The 17228-nt window shown below is 42.8% G+C and overlaps 1 protein-coding gene across 2 annotated transcripts in view; it reads right to left on the bottom strand.

Annotated features, from left to right (window-relative positions):
• Positions 1–8216: 8216 nt before the first annotated feature.
• limd1a (LIM domains containing 1a) overlaps positions 8217–17228 on the bottom strand; it is a 25747-nt gene continuing 16735 nt past the window's right edge. For both annotated transcript variants that reach the window (XM_054740440.2, XM_054740441.2), the window contains 4 exons: positions 12065–12195; positions 9679–9730; positions 9171–9239; positions 8217–8842 (listed from right to left, as the gene is read on the bottom strand). In XM_054740440.2, the coding sequence (XP_054596415.2) occupies positions 8708–8842; positions 9171–9239; positions 9679–9730; positions 12065–12195 (387 nt within the window). In that variant the 3' untranslated portion in view covers positions 8217–8707. The remainder of the gene's footprint in view (positions 8843–9170; positions 9240–9678; positions 9731–12064; positions 12196–17228) is intronic.

The following is a 17228-nucleotide window of genomic DNA, read 5'->3' as shown; positions in this document are numbered from 1 at the left end:
AGCCGGCTCCTGTCGATCACTTCAAAGAGCCGGCTCTTAGAGCCGGTTCGTTCGCGACTGACACATCACTATTTCACACATGGACTGGCCACCACAGAGTCCAGATCTTAACCCCATTGAGAATCTTAGGGATGAGCTGGAGAAGGCTTTGTGCAGCAGTCAGACTCTACCATCGTCAATGCAAGATGTTGGTGAGACATTAATGCAACACTGCATGGAAACAAATCTGGTGGTGTTGCAGAAACAATGTCACAGCGAATGTGTGTTGCAAAATATTAGTGTGTGTGACTTTTTTTCTTTTGGTGGGGACTTTTTTGCATTGTTGGGAAAACAATCATAACACAGCATAACAATCACTTTTGTATTTTTAAATAATTTTCATGAGAATTGTTCCTTACGGGGCATTCTATAATTTTTAGAAGTATTATCACACATGTTACATCCTCGTGGCCCCTGATAATTATATAATAAAAGCATTTAAGTCATAGATGGCTAACCTGTTTGTTTGTGGACATGTGGGGCAGCTGTTTTACTTTTAATTATGTCAAGAGTCTTTGTCTGCACCAGAATAGGCCGTTAAACACTGCCTTCAGCCTATTTTTTCAGCTGGAAACCTGTAAAAATTAAATACATAAAAAACAGGAATAACTACAGCTCCATGCTTTCGTTCTTTTTTAAACACAGAAACAGTTTTGTTTACCTGTTTGTAGCTACGGTTTCGCCGACAGCTGCCGGCTTCTTCAGGCTGACGCTGATCATCCATCAGCGTCAGCCTGAAGAAGCCGGCAGCTGTCGGCGAAACCGTAGCTACAAACAGGTTAACAAAACTGTTTCTGTGTTTAAAAAAGAGCGAAAGCATGGATTTACAAAGACACAGCAAGAACACACCTAAGATAACTACAGCTATTCAAAACATCAAAGGGAGTGGGATGACGCTCTGCTTGTAAAAAAATCCCCTCCCTTTCTTATTTGATAGTCTCTCCAGAAACACAGCTGTATTTGGTTTTATTGCATCTTTGCATTTTAATATTTTAGAATGAATAAACATGTTCCCTACACTCTGTATTATGAATAATCCTCACAGCCCTTGTTTGCAATATTGACACAGGTAAGAGGAAACCTTTGCACGTGTTGCCCTAAATCTCCACACAACTAGTTAGATGCGGATGAATTATTGAGCAGTATGGAACATACAGTGATTGACCATTCAAGAGTGGCCCTGGGAGATGCTTCTTACCTTTGAATGCATTTACAGGCCTGACCCAAAAAAGTCACCTCCTAGACCCTTAATTCTCACGCTGGAGAGCAATCTTTGAAAGCTTGATGACTCATGATGAGATCACTGATGGTTAAAAACCCGAACCCAAGCCCCCACAATGGAGCTCTAAAATTGAGTCAAACCTGGAAGTACCAAAAATTGCAGTTCCACCCTCCTCCACTAGGGGCTGGTGTCAGAAGCGAGCAAATCCTCATTGACTCCCATGTTAAAAATACCTATTTCACAGCAGAAATAAACATGTTTACAGCCTGGTACCAAAACATGTTTTTTGTTTAAATGATCTAGTTTACACTCATGATAACTCTGAGGGGGGTGAATTTTTTTCTCACTCTTCTGTGTAAGTGTATTAAAAGCCTAAAATTCTGTATAATTAATGAGCATCAGACCCACGTGACCACAGAGCTAGCTCCGTGGAAAGGCCTCAGTAGAGCCTCGGTCTGGCCTGGAAACTGTTTCGGGATTTTGAGTCTCTCTGTTTGTGTATTCTGTTTTGGATATTATTTGTGCAATTGTTGGACAAAATGACTTGCTGTGGCAATAATTGCATTAATAGAGCGTCCAAGGAGTCTACACTTCATTTTTTTCGGTAAGTTAAATTATATTTATGTATTTTAGGTCACTGCCACCTTTAAACTAGCTGAGTTTATCGAAGTAGCTAGCTAACTATCATTTTAACATGTAGCATGTATTGTTTAACCCCGAACCACGATAAAACCTAAAGTTGTGCCTGGAATGGGCGCTAGGGGGCGCTGTGTGTCTGTAAAACATTAATAATTTTAAATCCTGATAAAAACTGGTTTAATTTTGTTGAATTGTCGCTCAAGTAAAGTGTCAGCTTATGAAAATATGAAAATCCATCATTTTATTAGAATTTTTACAAGTTTGTCATCTTCTGAAGTGGGCTCTCCTTCAAACGCTTCTGATTCTTATTCAGACAAGATGTTTTTTTAAATCAGCTGCAGACATGGAAGCCAGCAGTGATGAAATAAGAATTGAATTACGGTCAAACCATCACCGGAAAATCAGGATCTTACGTTATTCAAGACTTTCTGGGATCCGGTAGTTACGCACTGGTGGTCGAAGCCATCAGAAAGGAGACAGAGGAAGTCGTGGCTATTAAACTGATCAACTAAGAAAATATCCAATCAGCTGAAAGAGAAGATGATATGCTGGGTGTTATTGGGAAGCTTTAGACCACTTATTCGATCATTTTATTTTCACAGACAGTTTTGCTTAGTTTTCGAAAAGACATGATGGATCTGTTTGATTTCTTGCACAATGGAAAAGGAATGTTAGATGTACAGGATGTTGTACTGGTGGCTCTCAGTCTGCTCAAGAATGGCTCATGTAGACATCGTAAACCACCAGTGCCAACCACTTAGGGTTAAACTTATTGATTTTGGTCTTGCAGGAAAGACGTGTGAATTATGGCGGCATGAAACAGTACAGGAGCTCCAGAGGTCTTCTTGGGTCTCCATGAAGTCACAGACGCTTGGGCGGTTGCCTGTACACTTGCCTTCTTGTTTCTTAGAGAATATCTCCATGAACCAACCTGTGACTTTGACTGCATGTGGCAGATCTTCAAGATACATGGCCTACCTGACAAATATAATTGAAAGGCAAGTAAAGTCGATCGTTTCTTTATATCTGACCAATCTGAACAAACCTGGAGGTTTAAAACACCCCACGACTACACAGAGACAAGACACAAGATTACAACACGTGAAAGGGGTTCTAATCATTGGATGACTTCTTAAAGTTGGTTCCAGGAGTAGAAGACCCGTATGAATTGGAAGATTTGCGAGCGTTCATAGACCTCCTGAATGTGTACTGTGGAATAACGCCAGATGAAGCTCTGAATCACAGTTTTATTACAACGAACCACCTTGCTCGTGCCGTAATAGCCCGCGTGTGAAATCAGCATGACAGTGTGCCAAACCAAGAAAGGGGAAACAACCAGCAAAACTCATGCTAATGATGGAAATTCAAGTCTCTTTGACTTCAGTCCATCTGATTAGGACCTGTCAGACTGTGATTTGTCTGAATCAGAAGTGTGTTGACGCCTGAGCTGAACCAAGCTGCGAGTATAATAATATGAGACTGATCTTTAAGCTGCATGGTCTGCCTAACAAGTCTTTACTTGAAAAGGAAGTAAAGCTCATGACTTTTTTACTTTGACCAATCTGAACAATCAAGGAGGTTTAAAACACCACAAGAATACGTGGAGTTGGGAAACCAAATTACAACGCATGACAGAACTGAGTTAGACTCCATGGATGAAATATTAAATGTGTTTCAGTATTAGAAGACTCGTATGAATTGGAAGACTTGCGAGTGTTCATAGACCTCCTGAAATGGATGGTAAATGTAGACCCAGCTGAGCGAATCACACCAGATCAAGAGTGCCATCACACGAGCCGCCTTCCTCGTACCTGTGACGCTCAGATGTGAGAGTGACACAGTCCCTCATCAAAGTGTGTCAAATTCATCAAGGAGCAACAACCGGCACGTCTCCTACCAAGAAAGACTTTTCCTGCATCGAAGCGCCAGGGTCTGCTGAGCAGGTTAAAATGAAGAAAACTCCTCTCAGAAGCATTAGGACACTGTTTGCCAGCCTTGTTAGGTGTAAGAAACCAACAGTAGGAAGTGAGCGACGTAAGCATCAGCAGGCAGCTTCAGTGATTAAAATCCATCCTGCCATGTTAGATATAAAAGACTAATAATGGAACATATAAGCCAAAGGAATGTGTACAAAGCATACATTTTAAAGTTAAGAAATACTAAAATCTAACTGACACTTGTTAAGGCAGGGTCCTTATCGTTATTCATCTGGGGAGTTATTGCAGCTCAAACAGCTGCGTGGACCCCCACACCTTCCATATCAAAATGACCGGCTTGGCCATGGGAGGTGTGCTGTTACTTTTATAAGCAATCCCATTCACCATGGCGAAGCTATTAGCAAAAAACAATTTTGTTATTTATTTTTTTCATTTTGAGCGCCAGACCAGATCTTGGCCAATTGCATCAGGGGTGGCTCGAACGGCAGTGTGCACCCCCACAAATTATACATCAAAGCGCGGCCGTGGGGGTGTGCTATTACTTTTAGAAGCGATTTGATTCATCACGGCGAATTTATTAGCAAAAACATTTTAAAAAATGTTGTTTTTGAGTGTGTATGTGTGTCTCATTGTGCCAGGCCAGTTCAAACTCACTCAAACTTTGTGAGCAGACACTGACTCTTCACTGGAGGAAATGGTCACTTGAGGCTGCCAAGGTTAACAGCCACACTCCCTCTGTTTGTACTTTGATAAAAGCTCCCACCAAGACATCTTTATTACAGCAGCTGGAGAAGGGTGAGGCACACCTTTACCATAAGTTACAGCTTATCTTGACGTTTCAGTCACAGAACATAACTGGTGTTAGCCAAGTCACGACTCTTTCAATGACACAGCATTTACATAACTATTACATACCGAGAACATATTATACATTAAAGTTCTCAGCTTCCCTCACTCAAAATGTCAAAATATGACAAATGTGAGATGTAGTTTTAGAGGTAGTTTTGTTTGTTTGGAAAATTTTGCACAACTTACAATTGTAGTTTTCATATTTTGCACAAATAATATTTCACTATCTTTACAGCAAGTATACAAAAATGTATAGGAAACTACAGCCTCGAGGCTCTTTTCTGCAACGTCAGGACAGCAGAACTGTCATGGCTGGGGCGAGCAGAGCAGACGCTAGTGTGTTAGAGGCATGAGCTTATTGTAGACGTGCTCTGCTCTCTCCTGGACGCTAAATCAACAACAGCTTTCCCTGTCAAAGGATGGCCATTAGGGTCAAAAATTCCTGGGAGTGATTTTCAAAGGAGTACTTTATCAGATCGTTTAACCTCCAGCAAAATAACAAGCACACCAGACTCCCTTTCATCACTGGCTACAAGTGTGGAGATAAATACCATACCATAGTTTATTTATATAGCACGTTTAAAACGCAGCATGGGAGCTGCCCAAAGTGCTGCACAGGCTAAAACAAAACACGACCATTCTAAGGAACTAAAGCAGAGGATAAAAATACCAGTCAAAGCAGATAAGACATGATGAATACTAAGAACACATTAAAACACTAAAACGAGTCACTGTCTAAAAGCCAAATCGTAAAAGTGGGTCTTCAAACGAGATTTAAAAACCACCAGTGATGGAGCCTGCTGAACTCCAATGGGCAACGAGTTCCATAGCTTTGGGGCAGCATGCACAAATGCTCGCTCACCCCGCGATTTGTATCGCATTCGCGGCGTACACAGCAGCAACAGGTCAGCCGACCTCAACGTGCGCATGGGTACATATGGAGTGAGCAGGTCAGAGAGATAGGGAGGTGCCAGGTCGTTGAGTGCTTTAAATACAAAAGTCAATAACTTAAACTGTACTCTGAAAATGACAGGGAGCCAGTGAAGACGGGCCAGGACAGGGGTAATATGGCTACGTCGGTGTGTATTCGTCAAGAACCTGGCAGCAGCGTTCTGGACGACCTGCAGCCGATTCAGGGTGGATACCGGAACACCAACGAGGAGGGCGTTTGCGTAGTCAAGGCGAGAGGTAATGAAGGCATGGATGACTGACTCCAAATGCCTCCGTTTCAGGATTTGTCTGAGGCGAGTAAGGCGGCGAAGCTGATAAAAGCAAGACCTCACCACGGAGTTTATCTGTGGGGCCATCGTGAGTTCAGCATCCAGCTTTACACCATCGCTTGACACACACTGTTTGGGGTTGAGGGTTAAAGGGTCACAAACTGAGTGAGAGCCATGGTGGTTGCGGGGGGGTCAAAAACAATAAACTCAGACTTCTTTTCATTTAACTTTAAGAAGCTGGATGCCAGCCAGCCCTTCACGTCATCTAAACATGCAGCCAATCGTGAGCCCGCAAATGTGTAAAAGAACAACTTTTATGAATGGCAAAAGTTTTGTAACAGTTTGTAAATGTGTTTTGTCCTCACAGACTCCCGTAGAAGTCTAATATGGTGTGCCCACAGACTCAGACCCGCTCCCATGTATTTTTTTATGGTTATATTACGAAGCCACCATTGTTTTTTTGTTTTTTTTTAAAGACCTATCTGGAGCGATTGGGCTGCTGCTCACTTGGATGGAGCTGGGGAACACAAGAAGACACATTTTTGATAATGAGGACAAACAGCCATTTTTACCGCAGTTTTGCTCAAAAACATCAGTCCCTGTGATCCACTCGCTGTTTACCTCCTCTTTCCGTCAGCTGTGGTAGCTCTGTGAAGCTGACCCCCGTCAGCTTCAAAAGTGCAGGCAAATAGGCTGCTCGGTCATAACTAGAGGGGTGAGGAGGACTGATGCAAACAAATGGGAATTACAAGGGAGTGACTAGGAGGAAAACATGAGGAAAGCCTAGAGGGAGCTGGGGAACACAAGAAGACACATGAGGAGAACAGGAGGGGGCTGGAGACCAAGGGGACACAGAACATGACACATTCACCTGGAAAACCAGAAATTAGAGTTTAAAAAGTCTGAAGAACAATTTGAACAGGAGAGAGCAGACACGACTGACTCTATATGATGAGAAGAAACAGAGGTATCCAATTTTATTTCCTTGGGTGAAATTCTCAAGGTGGCATGTGTGTGTGTGTGTGTGTGTGTTCAGTTTAATAATCAAGGTTAAAGGGACGAGCTCCATAAAGAAGGTACCCTACCACGAACTCCGCCACATGTTGTTGGCAGGATCTTAACTTTGTAGTATTCTGCTGAGTACCGACCCATTCCACCACAATGATCACTTGGAATAAGTATTCTCTAAAGGTATTTCTAATTTTTACTCAACTTTTAATGAAAGACATAAAATTGTGTAAAACTGACCGGACATGAGTCAAGGCACAATTATTCTTACATCAACACATCTACAATGACAGAGTAGAGGTTACAACGTCCTGATTTTCATAGAGAGGAGGACAAAAATACAGTTTTTAGTTAAATTTAAAGTAGAAAATTTCTGAAGAAATTTTTTTTATTGGACCTATCAGCTGGCACGAGTTAGTGGCTACATGTTAGAGGCCCAAACAATGCTATAGGGGTGATCACCCGCAATTAATGATATACCACACTTCCCACTTCATGTGTGGGGGTGCATGCATAAACAAAGGTGATCATCCAAATATAATTTTATAAAAGATGCTTCCTCTTGCCTTTCAGTATTAATTCGTGATAAGCCCAAGAAGACAAAAACATTTATTTGATTTTTCCTCCTGAGGCAGGTTTTTGAAGTTCTAGATTCTGGTTTTTGTTAAACGATGATGTAAATGAAAGTAGTTTGGTGTGGTAGGTGATTTCACGCCATCTGGTGGCAACAAGCTGGAACTTCTTCGGTAACAATAACAGAACCTGATCGCTCCATGAAAACCAGAATCTAGAACTTCACGTTTGAATCAGAAACCTTTCAGGCTTCTGCCTCAAGAGAAAAAACTAAATACACGCAGAAAACTCTAAACGAGGTTTTAGAGCATCTCAGCTGCACAAATATTCAGCAGATCAGGAGGTTTTTGAATACATGAGGATAGCTGGTGATCAGTTATTGGAAACAAAAATGCTTAAAAATAAGATTCGCACAAATTTCTTGTGCCTGAAGCAGAATGTTTCTGGGAGAAAAAAATCCCAACTGAGCTGCTGGAATGCATTAAATATTTTATTTACAGCAAATATACACGACAACGATGTTGATGTCAAACAACAGTTTGCATTTAAATGATTGAACTCAACACAAAGGGGTTGACACGGCTAGTCAAAAGTGTAACTCTGCAGATAAATTAGATTATAAACACGTTGATGCATTTTGTTTACATGAAGGAAAAACAGAATATAAGTTTAAATAATATAACAAACACTGGATTAATCATGTAAATGTAAAGAGAACAGGCTAAAGTAAACTACAGATGGTAAGGAAATGGTTATAAACAATGTTTTGTCCAAAGATTCATCAGCTGTGAGAGAAAATCAGGTCAGGTTCAGATTTTAGTGCCAAAAGTAAAAAATAAATAAACATGCCCATTTTTATAGGATAAAACTGATCTGATTGTTTTATTGCATATGTTTTTTTAAATTAGAAAAGTTAATGTGATGAACGTTAGCTATATTGATAAAATTAAAGACACTAACTCTTAAAGAGTGCAAATGTGACGTTAAAGGTACAAAAACTCAGAGAGACAAAGGAATTGCTACAAAAACGATGCCAACGATGTTTACGTCAAACAATTATGTGATAACTCTTCTGCAAAGTCTGCAAGACGTCACGCCTTTCAAAGTAAAGCTTCATTACTCTGTCCAACCTGCATGATGCATAAATCAATCCTCTACAACAAGAACTGAATGCATCTGCCTCTGCTCCACCAGGTGTCTCCCTCCACCTACAGAAGCCCTCAGACGGTGGGGGTCTGGACGGAGGCAGGGCCTCCAGGATGGATGTGCTTCAGGTGGCAGGAGTGGCAGAGGAGACGGCCGTTCAGAGGGTAGCAGCGGTGACCCTCCTCATCATTGAGCTCCATCTTGCAGTCCTGAACAAAGCAGTGATGAAGATGAGAGCAACAGCAGGAGGAGGAGGAGACAACTGGTCTGCTTTTTACCAGCTTTGGAACACAAAATCCTGCATGAAGAAAACCTCGGTTCTTTGGTTGTTTCTAGTTTCCACCCAGCTAGCAAACCTTCTTCTAATAAAAGACGAATGTTTTCTACCTGCTTTCCTCGGAGCGGCATAATTACTGAGATTAATTAGGATCAAGCCTCTGAGGTTTTCTTTAACGAGGTTCTCAGAGACTCACCGTCAGGTGCAAAGCTTTTCTTTCTAACTTACAAGTTTAAAATCAAGTTTTTCTTCAAACCTACCTCACAGTGGTAACATTCCACATGATAGTCTTTTTCCATGGAAACAACTCGAATGGTTTCATCAGAGCCCTGGAATCAAAAAGTCCGACACACAATCAGAGGAGAGCAAACCCAGCAGCAAACACTCCGCCCTCTTCTCCTCAGTTCGATAGTTCATTAAATCATGAACTCTGCTCGACACATTTTATGGATTTTTGTTTTTTAGAGGAAATCATCACAAAAATTATCTTAAAATAAAAATAAATACAACTACTAATTTGCTTCAGTCACTTATTAATCATCAAGAAAATAAACCAATATCATTCCTGGTAGGAATGTACGTACACACACACACACACACACACACACACACACACACACACACACACACACACACACACACACACACACACACACACACACACACACACACACACACACACACACACACACACACACACACATACACACACACACACAGTATGGGTCATCTTTGATCTTTTGGTAGAGGATAATACACCAGGCTTACTTCTGAGGGCAGGATGGGTTGGTTACAGGCGGTACATTTAGGCGCCAGCACCCTGAAACAGTGAGTTAAAGTTAGCAACATCATCTGGAGAAGTGCTGTTGTTGTTTTAATCACAAAAAATAATATTGTCTTGTTTTCATTTCAGTTTCATTAAGTGATTTAACCCTTTTAACCAAGCAGGTGTCTAGGAGAGGAAACAGCTTTTCAAATGCATTTTCAGAGGTTTATCTGTGTGTGTGTGTGTGTGTGTGTGTGTGTGTGTGTGTGTGTGTGTGTGTGTGTGTGTGTGTGTGTGTGTGTGTGTGTGTGTGTGTGTGTGTGTGTGTGTGTGTGTGTGAAGAAGAAGAAAGTATCATTTCTATAGCGCCTCTCAAGATAAAAATCACGAGGCGCTTCACAAAAACAAAAAAATGTAAAAATATAAAAAAGCATTTAGAAAATGTTTAAAAATATATTTAAAATGAGCAAAAATAAGCAATTGGGATTTAAAAGAAAAAATGTTAAGAAAGAGAGAGAGAACATGAAAGAGGGAAATCAGTGGATCCTGAGGAAGGTGGAATAGGTGGGGAGAGCAGAATAAAGAGAGAGTGGTGAAGAAGGTCATACAAAAGCCAGCTTGAACAAGTGAGTCTTCAGCTGCTTTTTGAAGGAGACCACTGAGTCCACTGATCTCAGGCTCAGGGGGAGAGAGTTCCAGAGTCTGGGGGCCACAGCAGCAAATGATCTGTCACCTTTGGTCTTTAGCCTGGTGCTGCACAACCAGTAGGCTTTGATCACTGGACCTCAGGGACCTGCTGGGGGTGTAGGGACTAAGAAGATCACCAATGTAAGATGGTGCTTGTCCATGTAAGGCCCTATAGACCAGAACCAGGATTTGAAATGAACCCTGAAGTTGACTGGCAGCCAGTGAAGCTGGAGGAGAAGCGGGGTGATGTGGGTGTGTTTGGAGGACTTGGTAAGAAGCCGAGCACAGGCGTTCTGAACCACCTGTAGACGGTTCAGGGAGGTTCTGCTCAGACACGTGAAAAGATAGTTACAGTAGTCTAAGAGTGAGGAGATGAAGGAGTGGAGAACTGTCTCAAGTTCAGCTTAGCAACGTTCCTGAGATGGAAGAAGGAAGAGCGAACAAGAGAACTGACATGAGAATCCACGGTGAGAGCTGGGTCAAAGGTCATGCCAAGATTCCTGACAGAAGGTTTGGTGTGGGAAGCAAGCTGACCAAGAGAGTCTGACTTTGGGAACCAGCTTGTCTGGGGCACAGATGAGGATCTCAGTCTTATCTTCATTCAGCTGAAGAAAGCTCCCAGCCATCCAGGTTTTGATAAGAGTCTAAGCAGGTGTGTGTGTGTGTGTGTGTGTGTGTGTGTGTGTGTGTGTGTGTGTGTGTGTGTGTGTGTGTGTGTGTGTGTGTGTGTGTGTGTGTGTGTGTGTGTGTGTGTGTGTGTGTGTGTGTGTGTGTGTGTGTGAATAAGGGTCACTCTTTCCAGCAGCAACGCTGTACACACAACAAGGTTTGCTTTATTTAAAGAGAGAGAACATGAGAGGGTTTCCAGTCGTGTGAGAGGGACCTCTGGGATTAGATCAGGGGTGTCAGACTCAGTTTCTTCTAAATAATCTTTAATGGATCTGAAACAGGCTACATAGATCTGGGATGTGATCAAAGGAAAAGCGAAACAATAGACTGAGATCTTAAATACACGGGTCGAGGAGATCAGCAAAAAGTTATTGGATAACAAAACGTCAGACATCTGTAGGACGGCTGAGCTCAGTGGCCATGAACACTGGTGTCTAATCACCATGCCACTAAACAAGAGAGATCATGTTAAAAAAACAAGCAGCCATGAAGTCTTGAAGGCAGACTCGAGGCATGAAGAGAGGAGCCTCCAGACTCCCCAACCTGTCTCAGGCTAATGCTGAAGAAGTCAGGCCATGGCATCAAAAAGCTCAACGAGCGGAAGAAGTCATGATTAGAAAAGCTCTCCAACTCGAGGGTCTCCTCAAAGTCCTGATGATGCAAGACAAAAGCCAGGCCCAGCATGGGGCGGTAGAGTGGACAGTTGGTGAAGAGCAGCTGGAGGTGGGATAAAACAGGTTCATGTATCTGAGGAGAGAACACCCCACAGCTATACCCTTGAAAATAAATGACTACATTTGTCATTATTGTGTTGTTACGGCAGGGCAGGAGCAGGCACACGTTTTACAACTTTGACTAAAAACACACACATTTTATCCTGCCCTGCCAAACCGAACCTCTCATCTATCCGCCACACAACGCAGACGGGAGCCTCGGTCCATCCGAGTCTCATATAGCAGCAAGGAAAAGTACCGAGGAGTCATTCAGCACGGACAACTCCAGGTGTGTGTTTGTGACTTAAGTCCTGCTCACCTGTGGTAGTCTTTCACGCAGTAGATCTCGTTCTCTGTGTCTACGGTGAAGGGTACTCCATCCAGGCTCTCGTTACAGATCACACAACGGAAACAGCCGGGGTGGTAGGACTTCCCAAGAGCCTGAAGGATCTACCGACAAAAACAAATATTACAACTTCACCCACTTCCTACTCATTCAGCTTGTTCAAAAACAAATGAAGGTTTCCTAAAGCCCCAGTGTGCAAAAACATTCCACTCTTTAGTGCCAAAGTAGGTATCGCAGCTGCAGCAGGCCACGCATATCACTACTGCAATCCGTCATTAGGTGTTTCCACTGCCAGAACTTCTCACCAGGAGACAAGATGTCCCAGTCCTCTCAGCTATCTCCATTCAAATTCAGCCCTCTCAGAACTTTGACATCAGCATATCACAACTGCTTCAGCAGCGAGTGATGTCATAGATCAGCACCAAAAAGCGCTTTTACAGTTTCTGCGGCTTCCTATAGTCAGCGTCTCTCAGGGAATCGAGGGCCCTCTGTCCGTGTCCAGTGAACAGAAGTAGAACGGGTCTGATCTGTCTTTTGCAGCTGCTGTCTTCTCGCTCCAGTGCTGCCGCCTCTGCCGCGTCAACTGCGTTTGCTGCATCACTTGTCTCCTTGTCCCACGCCACAGCTATAAACGGCAGCTTTCACTCCAGCAATCACATGTAGTTAGAGCAAGGTTAGCAACCCAAATTTCCCCAGAATTCCCCAAATTTTCACCTGAAAAACCAGCATGTTTACCGTTACCGCCGGCTTCAACCTCCGACTGCTGAAATCCCGCTTCCATGAGTTAGTGGCAGACACCCGGTTACTTTGGGGCTAGTTGTGACATCTGGGCAAGGCTGGCAGCTTATTTTTCACCAGAAAATGGCGTTGTCGTCTCTTTTAATAACCGTTTCCAAACAGAAGGCGGCTATTTCAGCTCCGGCGTGCATCTTTCGCGGTCATCTTTCGTTTGCACAAAAGACATAATCAGTGTTTACCGGCTCCCCTTTAAAGTTTACTTTGAACCAGAAATACTCCCGAATTGCAGTTGTGTTGTTTTTAGACACCAAGTCAGCTGTTGCACCACGAGCTGCCATGTTTCTCTTGGCGCGCCGTCTCCGCGCTGTGATGACATCAAGTTCATCAATTTTATGGAACATCTCTAAAACTCGAACAAAACATTTTAAACTGCTTAAAACAGAAAAAATCAACCACAGTTTTGTTTTATGACTGTTAGGTTGATTGGTCTGTCTAAATTGTCCTTAGGTGTGAGTGTGTGTGCATGATTGTTTGTCCTGTGTGTCTCTGTGTTGCCCTGCGATGGACTGACTCTCTGTCCAGGGTGTACCCCGCCTACTTGCCCGTTGACTGCTGGAGATAGGCACCAGCCCCCCCGCAACCCTACGTGGACTAAGCGGGTTCAGAAGATGGATGGATGGATGGACATTAAATGACTTTTCTTTATCTGCTTTTATTTTTTAAATCCTTGTCTCCAACGTGCACGGTATTAGAACCAACACTGTTGCTATTTTTTAAAGATATCGGCCAGAGGCAAAATTCGTTTGAACAGCAAGTGTAAAGAAGTATTAAAACCTCAGATGAAAAAGGTTTTTGGATTTTGACGGCTGGAACTGTAAGAATATCTGATGTTTGTGACCGGCGGAGGAAAAACAGAAACCAACTTCCGGTCTAAGCCCTGGGCAGCTGGTGACGTTTCACAAGGAGCTCTGCTGAAACCGCTGTAGTAAACAACGCCTGGCTCCGGTGTTTCTGCGTTAGCGTTATAGCAGAGAACATTGTGTGATCAATCAGATGTAGCTTCTGAAGCCTCTGCTAGTCGGTCGGATTTGTTTTTTCTCTGGGATACAGCGATGAGGACGGATATTGGATTACCAGAGAAGTTCAACCGAACTCCGACCCCGCCAGCTGGATATCACTACCGGAGGTTTATGTTTATTCATTTAGCAGACGCTTTTATCCAGAGCGACTTACAATTTATAACCTATAGGGCATGTTGTGATCTGTGGGGGAAACCGGAGTACCCGGAGGAAACCCACGCATGCATGGGGAGAACACGCAACTCCACGCAGAAAGGCCGCAGCCAAGTTTCGAACCTGCGACCTTCATGCTGCGAGGCAACAATGCTAACAACCGCGCCACCATGCAGCAGGAGGTGCAGACATGTTTTGGACTGTTTGACTCTGAAGACCCGCGACCCGACTTGAACATCAAGGTGGATTCTGTTCATCTTCAGAACCAAAATCGGTAGTTTGTTTACTTTTGTTAAATGTTTCATTTCTGTGCTCCACCAGGAGCTCTAAGCTGACGAGTTCTCAGCTGGTCTTAGCTCCATCATGTGTCCCAATATAGTTCAGTAATCTGCAGATATGTGTGCAGCCAGTTTTACCGCTCCATATACAGGTCCTTCTCAAAAAATTAGCATATTGTGATAAAGTTCATTATTTTCTGTAATGTACTGATAAACATCAGACTTTCATATATATTAGATTCATTACACACAACTGAAGTAGTTCAAGCCTTTTATTGTTTCTAATATTGATGATTTTGGCATACAGCTCATGAAAACCCAAAATTCCTACCTCAAAAAACTAGCATTTCATGAAAAGGTTCTCTAAACGAGCTTAATAATTCTTGGAGAGAAATAGCTCGCACTGTCGGAAAAGACGAGGACGCTGTTAAAAAATGCTGGAATGCCATGTTGTAAACAGTAATATCTACTTCTACTATGGTGTAGTGTTGGATGCATGCCGTAGAGCTCTATGCTGCCCCCTACAATTTGGGAGAATATTGGCTCACCGCAGAGACAAGCCGCATGAACCATAAACGCTGCGAGTTGTGAAGTGCGTTCCATCCGCGAGCCGCATCAGAAAGTGAATGCGTCAAGCATCAACCAAGCTCGAGTCTGGAGTGGAAACATCCAGAGCCACCGTGTACAGGCGTGTGCAGGAAATGGGCCACAGGTGCCGCATTCCCCAGGTCAAGCCACTTCTGAACCAGAAACAGCGGCAGAAGCGCCTGACCTGGGCTACAGAGAAGCAGCACTGGACTGTTGCTCAGTGGTCCAAAGTACTTTTTTAGGATGAAAGCAAATTTTGCATGTCATTCAGAAATCAAGGTGCCAGAGTCTGGAGGAAGACTGGGCAGAGGGAAATGCCAAAATGCCTGAAGTCCAGTGTCAAGTACCCACAGTCAGTGATGGTCTGGGGTGCCATGTCAGCTGCTGGTGTTGGTCCACTGTGTTTTATCAAGGGCAGGGTCAGTGCAGCTAGCTATCAGGAGATTTTGGAGCACTTCATGCTTCCATCTGCTGAAAAGCTTTATGGAGATGAAGATTTCATTTTTCAGCACGACTTGGCAACTGCTCACAGTGCCAAAGCCACTGCTAAATGGTTTACTGACCATGGTATTACTGTGCTCAACTGGCCTGCCAACTCTCCTGACCTGAACCCCGTAGAGAATCTGTGGGATATTGTGAAGAGAAAGTTGAGAGACGCAAGACCCAACACTCTGGATGAGCTTAAGGCCGCTATCGAAGCATCCTGGGCCTCCATAACACCTCAGCAGTGCCACAGGCTGACTGCCTCCATGTCACGCCGCATTGAAGCAGTCATTTCTGAAAAAGGATTCCCGACCAAGTATTGAGTGCATAACTGAACATAATTATTTGAAGGTTGGCTTTTTTGTATTAAAAACACTTTTATTTTATTGGTCGGAGGAAATATGCTAATTTTTTTAGATAGGAATTTTGGGTTTTCATGAGCTGTACGCCAAAATCATCAATATTAGAAACAATAAAAGGCTTGAACTACTTCAGTTGTGTGTAATGAATCTAATATGTTTATCAGTACATTACAGACAATAATGAACTTTATCACAATATGCTAATTTTTTGAGAAGGACCTGCATATATTGATATAACTCCAGAAAATATATAATAGCTTACCAGACTAAATCTTCCTGATGCTGGAGTAACTCCTTAGTTTGACTCATTTGCACTAATCCAGGATGGCACGGACGTTCTACTGGTCCATGGAGGATCTATTGATGGGGATCATCTTTTAGATTATATCTGTGTGTGTCATAGTTTTCCCAAATGGCTTGTTTTATTCTTTACCGGAGCCAACACAGGTAACAGTGTTGCTGCAGTCATGAGTCCAGACGTACCGGTGCGGTTCTAGATGGATTTATAGATGTAGGTTATTATTTTAGATCAGACCTATGTTACTTAAAAATGCGTGTAGGACACGGACATATGGCTCAGACCTTTTGCTGCAGCTGTTAACGCAATATTCTGTAATAATTAAGAGCACAAAAGTAAACAAAATACAGTTATTCACAATAATAGCATCAGCAGCTACCTTGTTGTACATGTTGGAGTGACGAAGGCGGAACACAGTTCTTGACTCTCTGGAGGAGAGGATTTTGATTTTCTGTAATGATTTATGACAAAAGTCCTTACCAAAATGAAAAGCTGAACCCAGTTCATATTTATATCGATGGTAAAGTGTAGTTATTGTGAATTTCTACAATTTTAATGCCGAGTCTGGCCAATTCCTTTAACACCGGCTGTATACAGTAATACCGTAATACCGCCCAAGCCTAGTACTCACCAAGCAAATACCTTTCAGATCATCACATCTACTGATTTTACTTCCAACCGCGGACATTCTCTCCCTTTAGACAAAACTTTTACAGACATAAAAATCAGTATATGATGTCTGGTTAACGGTGTAGTGACCGGCTTAGGACTCTGATTGGTTCTTTTCTCGTCAAATCCCGCCTGTTCCATTTTCTGATGGGTTCTTTTTTGCTCGTCTCCCATCTTTTCCGTTTTCTGATTGACTAATACGAGACAACAATGATCCAATGAAAGCGTCGGTCAATAGTCGTCATAATTTAGTCTTTATTGGTGTGCTTTCATAGCCTGGCCTGCCAGACTCGTCCTCTGTTTAATTCTGCACAGAGAAAGAGTCTGGTAACTCACAGGCAGAGAGGCACTTGAGGGGCGGGACTACCCAGGTCAAAAACAACCAATCAGAAAAAAGACGGAAATGCAGACTGTACCGCGCAACGCTGTAGTTTTCTTTTAGCTGTAGTAAAAATGGCGTCTGGCGACTGCGCAAACATCTTTTATTTG

This window comes from Nothobranchius furzeri, chromosome 5 (genome assembly GCF_043380555.1).
Source record: "Nothobranchius furzeri strain GRZ-AD chromosome 5, NfurGRZ-RIMD1, whole genome shotgun sequence".
Classification (NCBI taxonomy): Eukaryota; Metazoa; Chordata; class Actinopteri; order Cyprinodontiformes; family Nothobranchiidae; genus Nothobranchius; species Nothobranchius furzeri.
The sequence above is the reverse complement of the archived record's forward strand: the minus strand, read 5'-3'. Positions and strand labels throughout refer to the sequence as shown.